The following is a 23411-nucleotide window of genomic DNA, read 5'->3' as shown; positions in this document are numbered from 1 at the left end:
AACTAAATTTTGCATTTTTAGTGGCAACTAAATTTTGTATCTGACATGAGTAATTCATTGTTTATAACAATAGGTAGATTCATTAACCTGATTATCAATATCTCTAGAGAAAAGTCCTTGAACCCAATTACTCACATTTTTGGCTATCTTTACTTAACATTATGATAATGCCATTTGCTATTTAATGTGAGTATTTTTCAGGAATGGGATCAACATATCCCTTTATTATGATAAAAATTTAAATCACAAATTGTACATTGTAAACAATAATAGAGAAGAAGAAGATAGAGGGGGAATCTTCTAGAAATCATGAAGAAGGGCTGCTATTTGTATATTACAATATAATATAACATATAATATATTTAGCAAAATTCCTTGAACATAGTAATAATCAACAAACACTTCTCAATGTGATTTGATTTGTTGGTTTTTGAATGATAGAATCCGAGAATTTGTCACAGTAAGAAAAAGGTGATGACTACGGGCAGAAAAAACACATTTTCTTTAAATTTCAGTCTCAAAGGAAAAAATTTAGAGTGTATTTCTCAACTATATTTTTGAAATAAAACAAATGTATCACTTGTTAAATCTTTCCAAATATATTTAATTCATTCTTTTAATGGGCTTTTGAATTAAGTTTAGCTTCAAATAATAGGGAACCCACAGGTTGCCATCCTACTTTATTGGGTTCTTGGTTTCTGATGGAGTTATGAAGACATCCCTATCCTGTTGGCTCATTTGCAAATTAGATTGACTGAAGTCAGAAGCAAAAAGTAGTAGAAGAAATAGGGGAGAGAAGAGCTTTGACATATGTCTCTGTATCATTCACCACGGTATCTAAATAGTAGATAGCTAACACATATCTGAAGAAACTAATTTTTCAAATTATTTCATTTTTGTCAGCAATAAGCATTTAATAACACATTAGTTTTTAGCGTAAAGAATGAGCATGTTCTGAAAACAGAAAGAAATGAGCTGCTAGGGTTGACTTGAGCTTTCAGAATTATCTGTCTTAAAGACAATGATTAATTTGGCCCTGTGAGAATCCGGCCCAAGTGCTATAGGGTAGAATACTGATAAGAGGCAGATATTTTAGCCTCCAGTGCAAGATAACTTTATGGAAGTCACTGATAGGTCTAATTGACAGGTTTTCTGAGATGGAGAATGAAAAACATTCCCATAAATATATAGCAAGAATGAAACAAAAAAGGCAATTTACAGTCAATCTACAAGCCTTTGATCTAAGAATGGACCACTTCAGCCTTGTTGATATTCTTTCTTTCTTATTGTTGTACTGTGAAAAGTAATCCCTTGGAAAATAACTGTATTATCTATATTTGCCAGCCTGTGTAATCCAAATGATACCAAAGCCCACCAAACCATGAGAGAAACTTTCTCTTTCTTTTGTCAGAAAATTAAAAATCCTAATATGGTTGCCTTACAATAACTAGGAACTCTTTGATATTAAAAAAAATTCCAGGTCATTGAGAATATATAAGGAGTGAGAAGTCTGAGAGTATATCATTTCTTTCCTTCTTCTTAGATACAATCTCTCTGAAGCTAAGCATTTTAAGCAGATGTATTTAATATACCACTCAATAAAAAGTTCATTATGCTTCATCATTAAGAAAAGCCCCCAAAGTCCCAGAAAAACTGAACACCACGAAAAAAGATAATTAACACAGCAAAAGTCAAGAGTTTTAGCCACTAGTTCTAACACAGCTACAGTATTTGAGTTTCAGATTTCTCATAGTATGTAAGCTTTACTTTGGAAAATTTGAATTAGTAAACATTTAACTATGTCAAATAGAAGCCAAACATTTATATATTCAAATAAATATTTAATCATGCATGTAAGTATATTTTGGCTAAAAACCACCAGCAAAAGACAATGTTTTAACATAGAAGTTGAATGACGAAACTGGATTTATTCAATAATTATTTATTAAGTACTCTACTATGTGCCAAGTCCTGATTATCATCTCTTCTTTGGGACTCTACCAAAAATTGGTAATTTATTTAAAAAAATGATTCAAATCTTCTGATATTTTCACTGTCTTACCTTTGTAGGAGGGAAACAAAATTCAGCCGAACATTTCCCATATCTATACATTTAACCAAGACATGGGGCAAGTCTTCTATTAAGATACAGTTTTCCTCCCAAATAATCCTTAAAGATTCTAATACCTGAATCCTCTAATGATCCACTCCTCTTTTGGCTACTGAAATTAACTAAGTCTCAAGTGATATCACTGAGACATAAATATAAATGAATAAACATATAAAATTTGAAATCATGTCAACCAGAAGGTTGAGTGCTGTAAGAAGAGTAAAATAGTAATGATTCGTAATGGTTTACTTAATTTGCAAATAAAGTTTTTAAAGTGAGGTCCAAAATAATCAGTGCCTGCTAGCCAGTATTATTGATTCAAAAATTTAGTGATAACAAATAACTATATTTTTTGTAAGAAAATTATTTTTATTTCATGTGTTATTATTTCTTAACACTCATTAGATAGTCTTGTGCGTATATGTGTCTGTGTGGGTCAGCAGTGTAGACTGTGACATGGTCTAATACATGCAGCTATAACCAATCATGTAAGTCGTTAAGATTAGTTATGAAGAATATATCTTGCTGTGTTGAAGGCTACATCTAAGGATCTCTCTTCATTTTGGTTTCTGTCTCCCAGACAGTATGAAGGAAGGCGCACAGAGCCAGGAGACAAGAGTTCCCAAGTATAGTTTTGACTCTGTCACTTATCTAGCATAGTGATCTTGATCAAATCAATAAGCCTCTCCAAGGTTTCATTTTATTGTTTGAAAAAGGAAGGAGCTGGAATAGAAGATCTTAGAAGTTCCTTCCCTCTTTCAAATGCTATGGTTATAAATGAGTTAGATTTTCTCAATTACATCATATATAACAAAAATTAGGTTAAAAATAAATAAAACCACCAAGTCATCAAGCCAACCGACACTCAGTACCAAATAGGAAACTCTAAATAATGGAATGGCCCAAATAGATCATCAATAAATTTATTAATGACTTGAACTAAAAATCAATCTATCAATTAATCTAAACTAAGTGTATAGAACTTAAAGAGCAATCATCAATATGACTTTCCTGAGCCCTGGAATACTTTACCAGCCTTTCAAAAATGAAAACAAAGTCAAGATTTAGAGATAATACTCGTAAGATCTTTGAGCCAAATTGAATGGTTGTGCAAAAAGTGTTTACACCATCTCTATGAAGTCTTTCCTTGAGCTATTCCTCTTTCTTTCAAATTTTCCCATTCCTAAAGGATCTACTTTGTGACACCACTCCAGACCACCATTTTCTCCTTTCTTTATACTCTAAATCAATTAAACTCTGTATTACTAATTTTGAAGTTACAATTTAATTACATTGGTAGGTTTGCTGAGTCCTTCTTGTCTCCCAAACAGACTAAATTCTTAGCAAGCAAGAACCATATCTTTGACCTCTCTATTCATTCCTACCACAGGTTTCCATTTCATTGGTACCTAGTGCAATCTGGTGACATGCTGCAGCATTAGAACATTGAGTAATTGACAGTTAAAAGAAGAGAGAGAGAGAAACTAAAAAGTGGGAATGACACCCCATTTATTCAGTTGTTCACCAGGTCTTATAATGTATTCTGCATTCATTCTCTTTATTTTTCAACACCCTATTTTCAGGCATTTATCTTTTGACACCTGGCCTGGTTAATAGTTCTCTAAATATTTTCTGTCTCTATCTCTTCCTGCTAATCCCATTAAAATTAATGCATGCCCATCCTCCAAGTAAAAATTTAGCCTTTCAAGACCCAAATCAAGGTTTCCTACTTTTTTCATGGTTTTACTAGACCACTCACTACAACATGGCCTCTTCTTCCTTGAAGCCTATTTTCCTTTTTTTTGGTAAGCTTTTTCAGAAATTAGCCAAATATGATATGATGACTTTTGTATTTTCTCACTTATTATATTTTTAATCTTGAACAATTTTTACATAACTCTGTAACCACATGGTAAGCCTAGTATGTTATTTTAATATAATACACATCCTTTAAATATTTGTTAATGTGTTAACTTAATGAGAATAAAATGAATATTTGACCTTGTGTAGAATATAAAGGACATATATATTCTTTTTGGCACACTGTGGTAGACAAATAAACTCAAAGGTTTACCCTCAAAGGTAACTGTGATTTATCTGGAGCAATCTTTAGTCTGGGCAAGGAAAATGATGTCAGGCTTTGTGGATTAACATTATGAGAAGAGGAAGTTTATTTTTGTTGAGAGAGAAAATTTTGCTACATAACTGTAATTAGGGACAAATCAGAGATTAATGATGTATTATGTTCTAGAGCTTTAACTGATAAGCACCAAGAAATGGCTTTCTCAACTTCAAATGGTTTGCAAAATATTATTTCTATACTTTGCTCCATGCATAGAAAATAATGGAAACTGGGTCTGCTATTCAGAAAATTCAATATTTATTCTAAAATGTGAATTGTTGAGTTATGGGAATATTTCATACACTCCAAAAGAGCATAAAATCTAACTCTACTAATTAGTTTCTCTATCAAAGCTTTCCAGACAATTACAGGGTAATAACACTGGTCAATGCTTTAGGTGCTTTTCATTAGAGGTGTAGTGTCGCTACCAGATGGATTGCTTCATATAAAAGCACTTCCCACAAAGCCCTATAATGGAAGGTTAAGTGCTGTACTTAATTACTAATTTCAGTCCTTATTACCTATATTTTGCAGTGCAGGCACTTTAAAAGGAACCACATATAGTCTGTTGGTTCCCGCTTCTCTGATTATAGCATTTGGTGGTAAAAGCATTAGTCCAGCTGTTTTTCTAATGAATAATAACAACAAAAACTTTTTAAATAAAAATAGTCATACCACAAGCCAATATAAAACCGATATACTGGACATCTGTATTGAACTCATACATAAAATGACTTTGTTCTAACAACTTTAATCCAGATGACATATACTTTTAAATTTGTATTCAGCCTTCATGGCATTGTTGCAGATGGAGCTCCAAGAGGAAAAGGTTTTGAAATTTTCATGGTTTATTTCCTACCTCAACATCACACTAAAATGCACACAGAGCAGATGATTAATAAAATACCTGACATTATATGTGTTAAAAAAAATTAGTCTAGAAAAAATATACAAATGTTCATTGACTTAATTAATTAATACTGCCCCAATCTCAGCTATTAGTATTCAAATTGGACATTAGCGTGCCACAAGAAGACAGCCACCATTTTTTTTGAAGTATACCTAGTACAATTAAAGGATTGTTAATTGGATAAAATATATTAAAATAGTGAGGTATAGAAAATTTTAAAAACATAAAATATTTACCCAATTGCATTAATGGATTAGACAACTAGATTCTGATTTTCTATGCTTGGGAAATGCATACTATATTTCTCTTTTAGAGATGCATTATGAATATTAATATAATAAAGCCAAGTATAGATATTTTTAACTTAGTTTAACCCAGAACTTCCCAAACTAACTTGAGAGTGAGACCTCTCCCCTCATGCGTCACCATTAACATTCTCTAGAACAGGGTTCTTAAAGATACCAGTTTGGAAAGTGTGATAAGAGTAAAAAGTCACTAAATTAAGATAATTTTAAAGAATTAACTGGTGAAACAAAGCTAGGCTTCATGAGGAAACTGCCAAACTGTAATAGTGACAGAATTTATCATTTCACATGTTCAAGTCCACTATTCACAGACGACAACATCCCAGGGACAGGGCCTAAACCTTATCCTACTTCATATTTTTCATGGCGTCCAGTGCAATGACTTCCTCTCAGTAAATAGGTATTGAGTAATCTGTATTTTAGAAAATTCACCAATTTACTTTTCTGTAATTCCATTGAGGCTGTAGTTACTATAAAAAATACATTTCTACTCAGATTTCAGTAAATTCAATAAGGGATTAGCACGGGCTATGTTACATCGCATGCATGTTTAAGTTACTTTCCTTCCACATCTTCCATTCCTTCATTTTATCATAGATGGTAACAGAAGGTGTACATTCTTGTAACTGTAGTGTAAAATCAGGATAATTCCCAGGACATCAATTCAGCAAATATTTGAGTGTCTACTAGTTGCCAGTATTATAACAGGCACATATTATTAATGTGCTTGCTTCCGAATTTTGTCATAGAGCAGTTTTCTTATTACATTTAATTCAGCAAATATTTGCGAAGCACCAGGTTTATAGAGTAGGTTTGAAATGAGGCTTGAAAATTTAGAATTTTATAAATCAGAAAGGGTCCAGAAGGGCAACACAGACCTTTCATTCCATAATTGTGAGTCAGTACTACAGAAAATTGATCTTTATTCAATGTTAGTTATTTCCTCAAATTATTTCTTCCAAGAAACAAATACTTGTAATAGATGAATTTATATATACACTTTGGTAATCATTTTAATTGTGCAAAATGAAAATTTATTTTTATACTCTTTCTTTATACTAGGCTATAAATCTTCTGCTGTACAAAAAACAGTTGTTATCTTAAAGGGGAGCAGAGACAAATGAGATTGATGTTTTTAGTAACCTCTTTTCCACTAAAACATAGAGAGGATAATAATTGCAGTAAAATACATTTACACTTTTAATTTGTATTTGACTTTAAAATAAAATTTTTTTTTTAAATTGAGAATATAGGCAACCACAACTAACACTGGTTTAAGTTTCTAATCTACTGTCTTTGTTTCAATAACATAGTACTGAAAAAGTTCATCAACAATGAACAAGATAATTTTTATTTTATCAATAATAACCTGACTTTCATTTTATAGACTTGAAATGAGTAATACTAGTGTCACAGAATCCTTCTGAAATGCCATGGTTATATGACAGTGAAAACAAACTTCACGTACGTACGTGTTCTTAGACCTGCTGATTTACAGTATTTTTGTCCCATGGCCCTCCTGCACTTCTCATGAGTTTCAGCTATGTACCACCATCAAAGGAACTGTCTGGTCCTATTTTCTTTCAGAGAAAAGTGTTATAATAGTCCCTCCCTTAGTTTTAAATTTTAACTTTGTTACTTTTGACAAAGCCTTTCCTTCGTTCCAATGCAAGGATCCAGTAAAAAGAGCTTTGACTTGCTGTGTCTTTTACGTGTGCATTTTTCTGGTTTCACTGATGTCCTGAATTTTGCAAACGATAACGTGTGCCTTCCAAGTTCTATAAAATGCCATTTGTACACTGTATCAAGAACAGTTTAGGACAACATTACATTCACATGACTCTTAAAGTCCAATAAACCCTTGATGGTTTCTCAGAAAACCCACAATTGGGTGAAACGGACGCAAAACAGTGCTTTGTTTTCCAGTTTGTTTTTCACAAAATCTTCCCCGGATACATATTCACTGGCTTACCTGCAGGGTAGCGCTCGATCACCGGCCAGCTGTCCACCTGTAACGTGGCATTGCCCCCGCTCCTCGTGAAACGGACTACATGGTATTTTCCATCATTAATGATTGCATTGGACTCTTCGATGGCGATGTCATCTGTCCCAACATTAAATTTAACTCCAATTTTTCCTTGGTGCTGGAAGGGAGGAGGGGAAAAAAGAGTTGTATGAAGTTGTAGTAATTCATCAGCATTTAATAAGAATTACACACAGGGTGTTAGTTAAGAACATGGTTCAGACAACAGCTGCTTTCCTCCAAATTTACTTCTGAAAAACTTATGTAGGAGAAGCAAGATTCTTGACATTTGGGTAAATCTGAAGCATCTCGTTCATGGATAATTGATATTCCAAAAGACACACTTGCAAGAGAATTGAGCTGCCTTCTTCCCAGGGGTTGCCATAGACAAGGTGCACAGCTGGCTGTGTGAAAGGACTTCCTTTCCTCTCCTTTAACGTAGCTCCTTAATCCACTCTTTCTATTTCACAAGAAAAATGAGGCTTGAAATTCTCTCTTTTAATAACTGGTGAAATCAGAGCAACGAAGTCTGTTTAGAGCCAATTGACAAATGCTCACAATATAGAAAATCATTCTAAAGGCTATGGGCACACAGACAGGCGTTTAACGAGCGCAGTTTCTTAGCCGTTATTCACAAAAAAAGTCATCCAGTGCTAAGAGCCTGAAATTTATTCAATTTCTTTATTTTAGAGATGATGAAACTATGACACAGGAACATGCAATGACTTGTTCAAGGTCACATAATTTAATCGAGGGGTACTAGAACTAGAATTCACTTCCCTCAATCTTAGTTTCTATTTAAGCTAAGATGAAGTTAAGATATGGTTACATAAAATCACAAATCATTCTAAGTACAGGGTTTGTTGCTGTTAACTTTAGGCAGCCAAGAGAAATATGTGCTGTGTCCTCTGCCTCTGAGAAGCGTTCTCTAACAGCAGGACTGTCAACTCTACCGCGAGCTTAGCTGATTTTTAAAGCATGTGGATTTGCCCTTAATCAGTAGCACAGATCGTCTGCACTGCAGGCCCTTGTCAGAGTACATAACCTCAAACTGTCTGCAGTTCACCTTTCATCAAACCTCAGTTGAGAGGAGCAACATGGGGGAAGAGGAGCTGAAAGGACATACAGTCCATCCATTCCTGTAGAAATTTTAAATCAGAAGATCAGAAACCCGAAGATGTAGACCACATCCTTTCGACCTCTTGCTGGATTCTCATCTCTGAACTAGGCAGCAAGAGTATGGCATCAGCTTACACTGAGAGATATTATAAGAAAATCTTGTATAATACTGCCTTAATTGAAGGGAAGGATTTGAAGATTTTATTTGAGACACTGCTCATTGTCCCCTTGATGTAGACGTCCTACAGGTTTCTATTTTTCTTTTTCTTTGTTCTTATTGTCCATAAAGGATCTCTTTATTATAACAAGTTAGTGTGGTTTTTAATGTTTTTTTGGTTTTGGTTTGTTTTAGGCTTGATGGACAGCATGACTTAAAGCTGTATTTTCTTTTTGACTTTGGTCGTTAGGAAACTCCGAGTGAAAGTGAGTAGGACAATTTTACCAGCTGCATAGATTTCTGGCCTACTGTTTTCCCTTGGACTTATTTTTATTTTCTACCATATTTCTCATGATCCTTACTTTTAAATATATGCCACTGTAAGGCATTTCAGTTTTTTCTAGAATGATTCAGGTGATAAACAGCAGAATTCTAATAAACACTAAAATTTATCCAAGGGCCTGTGGAGACTTTTTTTAGACTTTTTTTTAGCACAAGTCTTTTGTGTGAGCACTCATTATTTCCTCTTTTTGGTATAATTGATATTTGCTCATTTTTAGTAAATTAACGTGCTATATATACATTTTTAATACATGTATGATATAACTCCACAGGAATTTTTTTAAGAACCTCGTTTAAGAGGTTCGTTACGTTATCTTTATTTAACAAACACCTTTATAGTGTTCTAAGCATTTTACAATTACTAACTATGGCATTTCTCATAAGAATCCCTTGAGAGAGGTACTATTTTACCTCCATTTGACAGATGAAGAAACTAAAGCACAGAGTGATTAAGTAACATGGCTAAGCTCACACAGCTAGAAAGAGAAAAGCTGTGATTCAAACCCAGGCAGTCTGGCTCCAGAGTCTGTGCTACTAATCATTACACTAGGCTGAATTTTAGGAATACTGGGCAATCCTATAACTGCAGTTAGCAGATTTGGTAAATCTAGTTGTTTTTTGCTACCTGTTTTATCTTTCCTGCTAGAGTAGGAGCACCCCACAATCCCCGTACAGTGCTTTGCAGATTGTACATATGTATCAATCAACGTGTGCTTAAAATAATTTTATAGATGACAGTAAGCAACTGATATGTGGATATAATAGGATGTTAAAATGGACTTTTTTTGTTCCAGTTTCAGCTGCAATCTTGAGATGATAAGAAGTCAAAAACCAGATTGCTACTTCCATTTTACAAAATGAGGTATAAGATTACCTAAACCAGACTTGCAAAGGAGAGCATTGAAAACTGCTTTTGGGACCCTGAATAAATTATCTATTTCCGGCCCATTAAAGAGACAAGAAAGGCCAAGAGGAGACTGATAATGAAAAGAGGATTTTTGGAGAGAATTGGGATGTGATGTGATTTGCATGTACCTCCTAGGTGGAAGGCTACTTTTCGCTTATCTCAAGTGCAGGGGAAACGGACTTCAATGGAACATCTCAAAAAGTTTGATACTTGTCTTCCGGAACTTGGTGGCAGTAGTTGGGGTAGTCAGCAACCCCATTTGCTCTTGCCTGAGATTTGACTCCTGCCTGGGAAATCTTCAAGGGGAGAGACTGTGGCTGGCTGATGCTCTGATGGCAGAGCAAAGAGATATTACTGCACCAGGGGCCACCTGTGCATCAGAGTTTGTTAGAACATGGGACAGGTGAGCATTACCCGTGGACTGTGGGTTAGAGAACCAGCATAGAATTGTGCTGTAGCCTGTCCAAGAGGGCCACTGGGGGGAGGGGTGGTGAGTGGTGAAGACAACTCAACAGAAAGACCCTGGGGTTGCAGTGATGGATGCCCCACGATTGAGGCAGAAATCCTCAATGACCATCTAAAGGAGGTGCATTTACCCGCCTCAAGGGAATTGCAGGTAAAGAAACTCCAATGATGTGGTTAAGAGCACTAAAGAACCCACCAAAATGCCCTCCACAAGTGCCCCTCGGAGTCCATTTTAAACATAGGCTAAGCCCAGCTAGATGGCGACTACTGTATTAGCCAAGTAAAATCATTTTCTCCCTTGTCTCCTCTTCCTTCTCCTGCTTCATTCCTGGAGGAGTCAGAGAGGAGGAAGAGAAGGGAACATCCTGGAAACAAGAGGAGAAGCAGCCCTGACTCGCACCCAGTGTAAGTGGCAGCTCCAAGGCAGCCCAGCAGGGGTAATGGACTGTCTTTAACTGACACTGTATTTATTATTACAAAGGAGTGAACTGAAATTACTTATGTCTAAAAGTGAAGAGGTGACTTTTTACTATCCAACAGTGACCAAAGTAGTGCTGATACTTTCTCTGGACTTCCGTGGGGTCAGGCAGAAATATTCCACAGAACAGGTTTAAATTCCCTTTGCATCCTTAGGAATCAGCTCTTTCAACGTAACAAGGACGTGAAGATATTTGTTCCTCTACAGGTGCCCATTGTTTAAGGGTCTCTTCTATTACACACATGTTTCTTATCCCAGGATAGATTGAAAGAAATTCTTAAAGTTACCTACTTGCTCTGATATGAAGGCTACAATAGTCTGTTTTCAGCAGAGTTCTAATCATTAAGGAGATTCAAGTTCCACGAATAGAAGCATTACAATGTTAAAGATACAAAATGCACCAAACTCTGAAAAAAGTCCCTTTACCTTATCACTAAATTTTTCTGCAGTATGAAATGTAAAATGCTTATTTTCTAGGATACAGAAGTTCATTTCTTGTAACATAGCAAAACAAACTACTAAGAAACAATGAGGGTTGGTGATGCTTAGAGAGCTTCTGACTTTTAAATGATGCCCATCTTTCCCTGAATATATTGATTTGGTCCTTCAACTTCCAACATCTTTGCTATCTCATGTATTCTAACTCCAGAGTCAGCTAGAGCAGAACTGAATATCACCAAAGTAGATTCAAACAACAGATTTTACCCTAATTCAGACATTATTTACCCCACCCCAGGTTGCATCAAGTCCTTGAAAAACAATTTAAGCATAAATAACAGCCAAAGGGTCAATCTTTTCCTTAAGACAAACAAATTAAAATGCATGTAAACCACAAAATATTAACATCAAGCATACTTAGAGGACCAATATTTATGATTAGGATTCCATTCGTAAACTATAAATATTCTCAAAACATATTCTTCCGATGTTGACAGAATAGCAAGTCATTTCAATTATATAAATGATAAAACTTGCTAAACTTTCTTGCCAATGGATAATTACAATTTAGAAGAATTCATTTCAAATTCTTATTCTCTGGGATTAAATGTGATTGTCTCCAGCAAACTCTCATGAATATTGCATTAGCAAAACCAGCAGTAATTTCACTGGACATGTACTGATGTTTCAGCATTGTGTCTTCCTTGAAATGGATAACTGGCTCACACCATAATTTCAAAACTCTATTATGAGAATATCAGTAACGAAGCATTTATAATTTAATGAAGTCTTTCCATGGATTCATTAAATAAATAGTGACAAAGGTAATTATTGATTTTTTCACAAAAGCTCATTTCTGAATAAGGATTATTTTATTAAACCAAGTTAAAAGGAAACATCATGAAAGATGACACTGGGAAGGAAATTGAAAGTTCTAGCACGTGGCACCATAGTTTAATGCACCTTTTAATTCCATCTGCAATCACATATTCATTTGAAAAATAATTGTTTTAACCAAGATTAAGATTTAACGGTGTACTCAATATCGTGGGCATACTTCATGTAGGATGTCTGTATGTTACAGACGCAGATATATTTCAATCTATGTGCATATGAAATAGATAGACTACACAGACATATTTAGCTTGTATCTGGCATACAGATATGTCCACCGCTTTTCTCCCCCTACTCTGAGGTTTTATATAGAAGTGTTTGCTCAACTATGTCCAGGAAAACAGTGAAAAATGAAAAATTGTCTTTTATGTTTTTTTATTTGTTTACCATACTCTTAGAGTGTAACCAAACAAGATGAACAAGTGTGCAACACAGGATGGCATGTAGATCAGCAAGGAGGCTTGTTTGTGGTCTATAAGATTCTGTTCTACAACACGATACAGTCCTATACTTCAGGGCCCCACTCGGGACCGAACTTGACAATGTGGTCAAATGCACTCAATGCTTGTGCTTATTTCACAATACAGAACAACTCCCATGGTCCAATGCTACATCGTCGACGAAACTCAGAGTCAGGTTGAATGTTATGTTTTGTTCCTCCAAGGACTAATCTCACCAGGAACAGAGGTTTTAAGGCCTGAGGGGGACTCTGGGGCCTACAGCCACTGTTGCTGGAGTAAGTAACACTGCAGAGTGTGTCAGAGAGACACCTGTTCTCTCACCTCAAAACAAATGCATTGATTCTGATAATTGCTGATTTAACCCAAGTACCTTTCCAAATGAGTGACTCTGAGGTCCTACTGGCTGGTAGAGATTGTGTTTACTAATCTAGATGATCCATAATGTCAAGAAGTGGTCTAGTTATTTTAACCTGGCACTGAGCTGGAAATGCACTGCCCCCCTCGAAAAAACCCCACACCATTTCGAAAACAAGAAGCTACTGCTGCCCTGTCTCTCACATTCCCCATTGAATAATACTTTTTTATTCACCCAGCTAATAAATAAAAATCAAATATGTAATATGAATTCCGCATTGTTACGCGTGTAGATGATACATACATTTCAAGCATGTTCTCTGCTCTTTGAGAAATTTTCAAATAGTGACGATAAGTCATGCATGCAAATATTCACACCCTCAAAAGAGTTTAGGGAGCAGCAGGGAGGAGCACAGGTGTGCTGTGGGGGAGGGTTCTGAAGGGTCTCAGGGAGCCTCCAACCGTGTGGCAGGAGCAAGCCAGCATTGGGACAGCCGTAGCGCAGCCAGTGGATACCAAAGATACCCAGGCACGTAGAAGGTATGTTCCCTCTGTCTCCCATCTCTCTTTCCAGGCCCTAAACACCAGAGTGCTCACTGGGTGCCAGGCATTGAGCTGTACACAATGTATCCACCTAAAACTCCTAGCTGATCTGAAAGGTAAGTGCTATTTTCTCTATCTGCTCAGAGTGTATAAATAATGTGCCCCAATCATATAGCTAATAAATATGGATACCAAAACCCGACCAAATTGGAGATGCCTTCTAAAACAGAATGACTTCAGCTGTGGCTGCGTTCCAGGAAAAGATCTTGAAACCAAGGCATGCTCAGAAAACTGAGTCAAAAGTAGGGCTACCTTGAAGTGCATCTTTCTTTTTAGCTAATTACGTTTCATAACACCACACAATGTGGAACCAGAAGTGGGTGGGATCTAGGGTGATACCACCTCAGAAAGATCTCATTTAGGAGTGATGCATTCTAAGAAGTCAGTATTTTCATTTTCCCATCAAATCTTCATTAAGGATAATGTACCTTTCCTAATATGTCTCTATTCTACAGAATGCTATAGCTCCTTTGATTCCACGAAACTAGATCCTGACAGTGAAATTATACTCCTGGAGGCTTACTCTCCTATCTTAGTCTTCAGACTGTCCTAATAAAACTTTGTAAGCCTGTGACAGCCCTCCCTCACACACTGCTTTAGGTGTTAGTTTTTATGCACTTGTTATAACTCCTCAACCATATTAGAAAGAGCTTGAGGGTAAGCAAGAAGATTGATATTCCTCATTGTACCCTTCCCAGCACTTTGGTGACTAACTCCACATTTGTGATATTCCAAAACTCTTCCACATACAGTTTTCTCTTTTTAGTTGAGATATAATTCACATATCATAAAATTTTCCCTTTTAAAGTATATGGTTCGATGATTTTAGTATATTCACAAGGTTGTACAACCATCACCACTATTTAATTCCAGAACATTTTCATCACGCTGCAATTTTCTTTTGATGAGATAATGCATATAAAGTTCTTAGCACACTGAATGGCTACTCAGCACCTGTGAGCTCTACTATTATTATTACTCCTACTAATGTTATTCTTACATTTGGAAAACAATTGTTTTCTTCATAGTAGGTTGGTGAAAGTTAATTAAAATAATGCTTGAATTATATAGCCATTACAGTTTAGTTAGAACACATAATATCTCATTGATCTTCACAACAACTTGTGAAGCAGCGTATCTATTATATAAATGAAGACATTAAAGCTCAGAAAGGCTAAGACTTGACCAAAGTAAGAGCATCTATCTACCATTTGGCTTAAGAGGGAACATTCTAAAATCTAATCATGCTCACCTGTGGGACAAACTGTCCTGCTATTGGTTATAATGAAGCAGAGACTGCTTGATTAGACCATCTCTTTCCCCCACCCCCCATCTCAATGATACTATGAAAAGCCTAAATGTATGGCTAAGCAGTTAGCACAGAAAAAAAAAAACTAGAAAAGAAAGTACTAGTTAGTTTTTTGAAACACATAAAAGGCACCTAAATTTGAATTTGTTTTAGTTTTTTTCAAAGTTTATAAAATAGAGGAACTATTAGATTTTATTATATTTTAAATCAGGAGTTCTCCAATTTGGGAGGAAAAAGGAGATATCCCACTAGGCCAATGACTCAGAGTAACCTGGGAGGCCTTTTGTAAACCACATGTGTTATTTCTCAAGAAATTATAACCCCTCCCCTCCAAGGGGGATGGATGGACTTGTCTTTATGGGTAAGAACCCTTGCCTTCCCAGGTATGTAGGACTTGATGGTGATAAGTGAGAATAAGGGTCAATGAGTTCTCCTCTTGAGGATGGGTAAATCCTGAGTTCTGGCAATAACACCAATTCTTCAACGCCACCATTTCCTCACATTATCTCCCCTTAGACAAAATTAAATCAAGAATCAAAATAATGTTGGGATGAAACTAGCCCACTAAATAACTGGCTGGTGTATCTCTGAAAGGGGCAAAAATCCTAAGGTTGATATTTTGAATAGTCTCTATTTTGTTTGATTCCTCAGTTGAGCCAATGCTGAATTATCCTTTATATTTAAAAAGACATTCTTGACGCAATACGAAGTTTTCCAGTGGGGCTATGGGTTCAGAGATGTCATCAAGCCTTTTTCATGGTACTTTCTCGTGATCCAAACAGCATATCTCTACATGATATGAACTGCTGCAGAATGAAATAAAGGTAACTTACCCTCTTGGGAATCAGAGCCATCTCAATGAGATGATTAATTCTGTATTCTCATCCTGAAATAGCTACCATGGAGCTTACATGCTCATCTTTAAATGTGTCCTTACATATAAAGAATGTGCTCTATCATTAAGCTTTTTTACCCTGAATAATCAAAAAGCCGAAATCAAACAGAGCAAAAGGCAGCCATTGACTGGTGGCCTATGAAAGTTTCTAATTTTCACAAGTACTACCTCTGGCTTGAATATTTAGCCTAGTGGTCTGGCATCATGATAAACTCGGGCTGCTACACGGAGATCTAAGATCCACACGGGCTTAAGTTAAGCCTTGTCCACAGTGGAGTGATTGATCAGATATGGCTTGTTCTTTATGTTCTTTTTATTTGTTTTATTATTGTTGCTTTAAAAACCCTTGGTTCAGTGTTAAAATAGCTTTGCTCACATTTTACAGTCATTCAGGAAACTGTATGCAATAAACATTGTGTTTCAGGTGCTGATTAAAACCATAACCTTTGTTTCTCTGCTTCTCTCTGATTCCTTGTCTTTGGTCCATTCCTCTGCTTATTATTACCTCCACCAGGAACTGGACAGGGAAGAAAACTTGGCTCTATCAATTCTGCTAGCTATTGGCATTTCTGTGTAAAAATGTTTTCCTATAAAAGAGGTTTGGGATTATTTGTGGATTTCAGTTACTTGTATCCCAGGACCATCATTTTCATGGAGAGCTAACTATATAATTATAGTCTGACTCTAATGTTCCAAATTTTCATAGTACAGAGCACAATATTTTTAAGACAAATAGACGAAACATCTTTGGATAGTGACTTTAGTCCTCTGCATGGTAAATGTTACCTTAGTAACTAGGTTGTAAGTAAAACAAAATTAGCCTTTGAATTAAAAAAAAAAACCTTAAAAAAAATAAAAACATATTAAGAGATAAATGCAACTATTTTTAATGCCTCCATTGATGAATGCTTATGAGCCATACATGAAATGAAAACGTTAGTTTGGAAGGGATATCATCTTTTTAAATTGTGTTTGTGAATCATGACTTGCAAACAAAAAAATAATAGCGAAGTAATATTTTCTTTTCTTTTCTTTTTTTTTAAATTTTTTGTTTATTGCAGTAACATTGCTTTATAACATTGTAAAAATTTCAGGTGTACATCATTATACTTCTATTTCTGCATAGATTACATCATGTTCACCACCAAAATACTAATTACAACCCATCACCACACACATGTACTGAATTAACCCTTTCACCCTCCTCCCTCCCCCCTTCTCCTCTGGTAACCACCAATCCAATCTCTGTCCCTATGTGTTTGTTTATTGTTGTTATTATCTCCTACTTAATGAAGGAAATCATATGGTATTTGACCTTCTCCCTCTGACTTATTTCACTTTGCATTATACCCTCAATGTCCATCCATGTTGTCACAAATGGCTGGATTTCATCGTTTCTTATGGCTGAGTAGTATTCCATTGTGTATATATACCACAGCTTCTTTATCCATTCGTCTCTTGATGGGCACTTAGGTTGCTTCCAAGTCTTGGCTATTGTGAATAACGCTGCAATGAACACAGGGGTGCGTGTACCTTTACGAAGTAATATTTTCAAGTGTGTTTAATGGACTGACTTGTTAATAATGCTATCTTGGTTCTTACAAGCCTCAAGCAGAGCCCTAATTTGAAATGCATTCCAAGAGAAAAGCCGAGAGTGCTACCTTTCTCCTTTTCTTTCTTACTGACTTCTAGTCCAGGACTGCCTGTCTGACTTCCTTAGAAAAGGCAAACGTGTACATATGGGCAGAGAAATGCACTCACCAAAGACTATTTTCTATAGAATCAGCAAGGTTTTATTATCCCCAACGTGCTAAGTAATAATTTCTGCAGCCATCAAAAATAAATCTATGTTTATGTGTGTAATTTTGGTACAACAGAGATTTCAGAACAGAATATAGAATCTCTAAGCCTGAAGCTCCTGAAGATTATGACCTTCATCTTAATAAAACAATAATACTGCCACAAAAATAAAATAATGTCAAGAAATGTTTATCAAGTATTATTAGGTGCAGTGCATTTTGCAAAACACTGTACTACACTTTCCTGGAAAGAGTGGTACAGTGTTTCCATTTTCCATTTTCAAAATTTCTAAAATGTATTTGTTGGTTGTGTTTATATATGTTTGTTTCCATAAACTGCACGATTTTCTTGCATAAACAACACAGAAATTTTGGAAATATCTTAATACAGGAGTTAAGTCCTCAACAATATTCATTCATTAATTCATTCATTCAACAAATACAAATAGATTTCTTACTATTCTCCTGACATTCTGCTAAATTCTGGATAAACAGTAGTTAACAAAACAGACGGTACTGCTGTCATTATGAAGCTTAAGTCTCTCATTATTTCTTTATACATTAAAATTTATACTATCATATAAAGTACGCTAAGTGTCAAGAAGGAAAAGAGCAGGGTGTTATGAGAGGCACTGAGTGATTAAGGAGCTGAAGGAGCTCCTCTTTGAGGAGCTGAAGATGAGAAGAAATCAGTGATGAGAGTAAGAGTTTTCCAGGCAGAGGAAAGAGTATATGCACAGGCCCCAAGGAGGGAAAATATGTATGTATAAAGACAGTTGCTTTTATGTACAAATTCAGATGCAGATGTAAATATATGGACTCTTTATAGATAACAGAGATATGCAAACTATGTATGAACATATGTAGGTATTATCCAGAAAGTTTATCTAGGAGATAAAACTAGGTTATGGAATTATGCATAAAAAAACTAAAATATATCATTTGCACAAATAAAGTAATTGGAAAATAGATAGCTATGCTCATTTAAAAGATCTTCCAATCTAAGAATGGAAAATTGTTGATATAAATGTAGAACCTAACAGTATGCATCTTGACAATCATCTAATTGTTTGTTCCTAAGTTTCGTTAATCAATATGCTTTATGAAATATAATATCTAAAGACTTTCTGAATAATCAGGGACTCACCATGTTTTCCAAAAGTGATTTACTTTTACAATGTCAAAAAATGATTCATCATTCTATGCTTATGTTTCAAAGCTAATATAACATGTTTAGTTTCTTTGTGGAATGGAATGTCTTGTTAACTTATTTCTTTAGAGAGCCTTTTTATCTTAAGATGTAGTAAGAGTTCTCTGGATACTTTCCAGCTTAGAAATACTGTTTGAAATCACATGGCTAGTTTTTCAAGTATCCTTCACAAATTAGTTGAAGAAAGAAAAGTTTTCACCTTTGATCTTTTACCTCCCTGTTCACCTGGAAGAGAAAATGAATAAGGTTCAATGCCTGTGTCTCTAAAATGCAGCTTTCCAGGCAATGAACAGGTCATTTCAAATAAGAGGAGGAATTCTTCATCCAATTTTACTTCTGGAAAATTTTCAAATAAATGTAGTCAAACTATGAGTTTTTCCTGCAATTTGGCCAAGAATTTTGAAGCCAAAAACACACAAATTGCTCAAATCCAAATAATTCATGAACATTTGAACTCAAGATAAATGTTCCTTGTTAACTTCTCCAGAGTGGCAACTACTGGGGGTTCCCTGAGTCATCCGTTCTCATCGTTCACCTAGAAGAGACAGGATATTTTGAGGAGACTTGTGGATTCTGATAATAAGGACAGGCTGAGAGAGAAATATCTGGAGCAAAGTCAAGTTATCAGCCATCTATCCAAAGAACACATGTTCTCTCTCTTCTTCACTGCTGTCACATTGGCCTTTTGTTTCCATGAGGGTACCATGTTCTGTCCCATTTCAGGATCTTTGTTGTTCTTTCTGTCTGGTTAGCTCTTTCCTCAACCTCAAATAATTGATCCCCTACATTTTGGGGGAAAAAGAATCTTGAGAACTTTAGGGTGGAGCTGATCAATTGAATTTGCCGAGCAAAAGCACAACGCTTGTCTATGAAAATGCCCTTTTATGAAGCAAAAACTGATTAGTGGTCACCCACTGAGGTACAAAAGACACTCACTTAAAGGTCTGTCCTGACAGTAGTTGAAAAGCCAGTACCATATATGAAGGTCATGTCTCATCTGATTAACAATATTCTTCAGTGGACTTTGGGTTATCTGTGATGAATTTAATTATTAAACATCACAGCAAGAATAACATGCCGTGATCTAATATCTGACTTATACACGTCCCCTGCCAAACATGTCCACTCTTTAAAAACGAACACAAACTAAACCTAATTGAGAAGGTAAAAATCCACTGAGAAATTAATCACAAATATCATTCTAAGGCTGAATGGAAGCCACATCTAACTTATTCTTTGCTTTGTAATATCAGTGCCAAAGTTTCGCAAATGAGTATGGATATTCAAGAAGGACTGTATTTGGTAGCAGACTCATGGTGATGATGATGGTGATGGTAATGGTGAGGATGATAATAGCTTCCTTTCTTGAATACTTGCTATATGCCAGGTACTCCTTCTAAGCAGTTTATAAGAAATACTATATTAGAATACATATTATTATTTCCATTTATTTGATGAGGAAGCTGAGCCTCAAAAAGTTTAATAACTTGCCCCAAATCACATGCCTAATAAGCATCAGAGCTGTGATCTGGTCTCAAGTAACCTGGTTCCAATTTTCTATGCTTAACCATACCACTGTGCCTCTCAGAAGGGGGTCCAAGGTGCTAAAAAGAAATTGGAGTTTAGATGTGATATTAGTAAGCCTCTTGGAAAGAGAGAGATGCTAACATCCTTGCTATTGTATATACCAAGCAATATATCAATTACTTTTCAAACCTTCACTCCTTTAACCTTCACAATAATTCTATTTGTCATCCTTACAATCATCATGTTGAGGATGCTTGAAATTCAAAGCAAGTAGTGACTTCTCTGAAGTCACAGAACTAAAACATCATCTAGTCACATCCAACCCAGGCCTATCTGGTTCCAAATTAATGTTTTTCAACCACATCATGCTGCTGTCCTTTGCACACTCCTCAAGATCGCTTGGAAGTAGAAGAGGCCACATGAGAGTATCCTGGGGCCTCTAAACCCTTATCATTTTATAAGGCTTTGAACAGGATGAACTTGCCAAGACGGGGGTAGGCAGAGCCCAGCAACTGTTCTTTCATGGACATCAAATTAGCCCAGGTGTTCAGAATTGCTAGTAGGCTAAATTTTCACCTGCGCGAGGGTCAGAGCAGATTTTCTCATATTTCAGGAATCCTGGGAATAAAAATGGAAGCACAATACCCTTTAGGTTTAATTATAATTTCAGATGTCACCAGATGCTCAGAGACTCAATAATGGAGAAGCACTTGGAAGAACGGCCAGTGTCTTTCCTCTCTCCCTACTTGTCTTCATCCCTGTTTTTCTCTAGTATCTTTTTTTCCCCACACCTAACAGTTTTCCTTAAATCATTTTGAGTATTAGTTGTCATTTTAGAAAAATGTCCTTCAAACTTCCAAACGAATTCAATAGAATATATCATCATCGTAACAAAGTCAGTTGTTTATTTTGCTAAATAAAATTTGTGACTCAATTCGAAAGGAAATGAGAGTCTTAGTTGTAGTTTCTCAATAGCAATAAACCTAATACTTAAAAAGGAACGTTAATAACTTTCCAGAAGATCAAGTCTTCCAAATGTCACAACCAATAAACAAATAAATAGAGATCTAAATTTTATAACCAGTTTGGTGTATCAAAAAAAGCATTGTATATGAAAGCACTGTTAGAAGGAGACTTTAAATGGTTGTAGAAGAAATGAAATAAACTATCATAACTATTTCTTATATCATGACAATAAAAATAATTTAATAGATAGAGTTGCTAAAATTTGAAATATGAATTGACCCAATTGAAGTATTTTTCTATTATAATTTTTCAACCCTCTTAGTTAACTTTCCAGGTCATGATTGGCAATGTTAATATTAGTCTTGTTTCTTTTTCTTTCTCATTTAACTCCTCGCTTAAAAATATAATGACCATGCCTCGGACGCTTTTAATACTCTCCTTCCATGAATATTTCAAAGTTTCTATTTCTAAATCAAAATTCTTCAAATTGTTTAATTTTTATCTTAGTTGTTTGAAACCAGACTCTCGATCACTTACATCTTCTCTTTCTCCCTAAGCCCGTAGGCATGGGTCTAATTTTTAATGATATCATTTTTAACTTGAGCTAATTTTATCCAAGATGCTGCCCAAGAATGCCAGCTCTGGGAGAATGCTTCATACAAGGAATCATAAAGATATTACCCATGCTGCCCTGAAAAATGAACTAGAAAATAACGAAAACTCTTTCTCTTCAAGCAAGAATATTTAATATTGGCTCTGGTTTCACTCCAATTAACAACTAACAAGGAACAATCTATGATTAATTCACAAGATTCAACAATTACACTTAATCATAGGTGAGTCAGAGATGTGGGAAGCATTTAAGTTCGGGCCAAGATGCAACAAATGTGAAACCAGCACAATTGGCTTGGTGACATTAAGCTTTTGATTAGCTTTCCTAGTCAAAAGTAAATTATTCCATATTTCTTTGAACTAATGATAATATAATTTCCTGCTTTAATTAACTTTATCAGCTACCTCAAACTTCGCTATTACAGTTTATTTTATAGCAAAAAATATCATACAAAAAATTACAAAAATGTTTTCAAGACAGACAAATTTATTTCATAAATTTAAATGTTATCAGCATTTTATTTTATTTTTGTTTTTAATGCAGTGCCAACTCATCAATTAGCTTAAGACATCATAAGGTACAATCTACGCTATAAGAGCTGAACTATTTCCATTTCAACACATTTTCCTAACACATGACTATACTGACATTAGCACAGACCACCAAAATAAATTGGTTATGGAAGATACATGGGTAATGCATACAATATATGATTATCAATTCAAAAAGTAGGCAACACTCAAGTTCTCCAAAGAAATGCACAAAAAAAGAGAAACTCGAGGATAACACCTAAAATAACCCTTCAACATCAAAAGGCTCATCTTGCTGTCTTACACACACACACTGAGTGTTTCAAAACTATTGTTGAATTTATCCATTCCTGAGCCACATCTTAATTTTAATCCAACTTATTTTTTTTTTGGAAGAACATGTATTATTTTTGACTTTCTAAAAAAAATCCCCTTTACATTCTCTCGCTAGACAAAACTCTCCTAGGAGTTTAAATGGTGTCATGCTGTCCCTCAGTCTATCCAGCTGAAAGTTGTATAAGGTAAATCTCTCATTCATTTTTGTACTAGCCATCTCTTTAATCTTTAAAGAGACTGTTACGGGCTTTTTAAAAATTACTATTATTATTTAACTTCTTACTGTCCTTAAAATTATTCTATCACAAATATTGTCACATGCTACTTTCTAGAACATAATTTTTTCTTACCCAAGTACCACAATAGAAATGTTATGCAAATTGTCAATCTCTTTAAAAAAAAAAAGAATACATACCTACCCAGCTGTCTACCTAGCTATATTCTGACAGTGTCATAGAGCTTAAATTGATAAACTAGTACAGAAATAACTGAAACTGATAAAACTAGAACAGAAATAACTGCCAAAATTACCAGTGTA

At 35.2% G+C, this 23411-nt stretch overlaps 1 protein-coding gene across 15 annotated transcripts in view; it reads right to left on the bottom strand.

Annotated features, from left to right (window-relative positions):
- NRXN1 (neurexin 1) overlaps positions 1-23411 on the bottom strand; it is a 1078564-nt gene that overhangs the window by 158222 nt on the left and 896931 nt on the right. For all 15 annotated transcript variants that reach the window (XM_087436779.1, XM_087436780.1, XM_087436781.1 and 12 more), the window contains one exon: positions 7420-7591. In XM_087436779.1, coding sequence (XP_087292905.1) covers positions 7420-7591 — 172 coding nt within the window. The remainder of the gene's footprint in view (positions 1-7419; positions 7592-23411) is intronic.

The sequence above is a fragment of the Ceratotherium simum genome, chromosome 11, assembly GCF_057802395.1.
Source record: "Ceratotherium simum simum isolate JZ-2026a chromosome 11, ASM5780239v1, whole genome shotgun sequence".
NCBI classification, from domain to species: Eukaryota; Metazoa; Chordata; class Mammalia; order Perissodactyla; family Rhinocerotidae; genus Ceratotherium; species Ceratotherium simum.
This window is presented reverse-complemented; position numbering and strand designations above follow the sequence as displayed.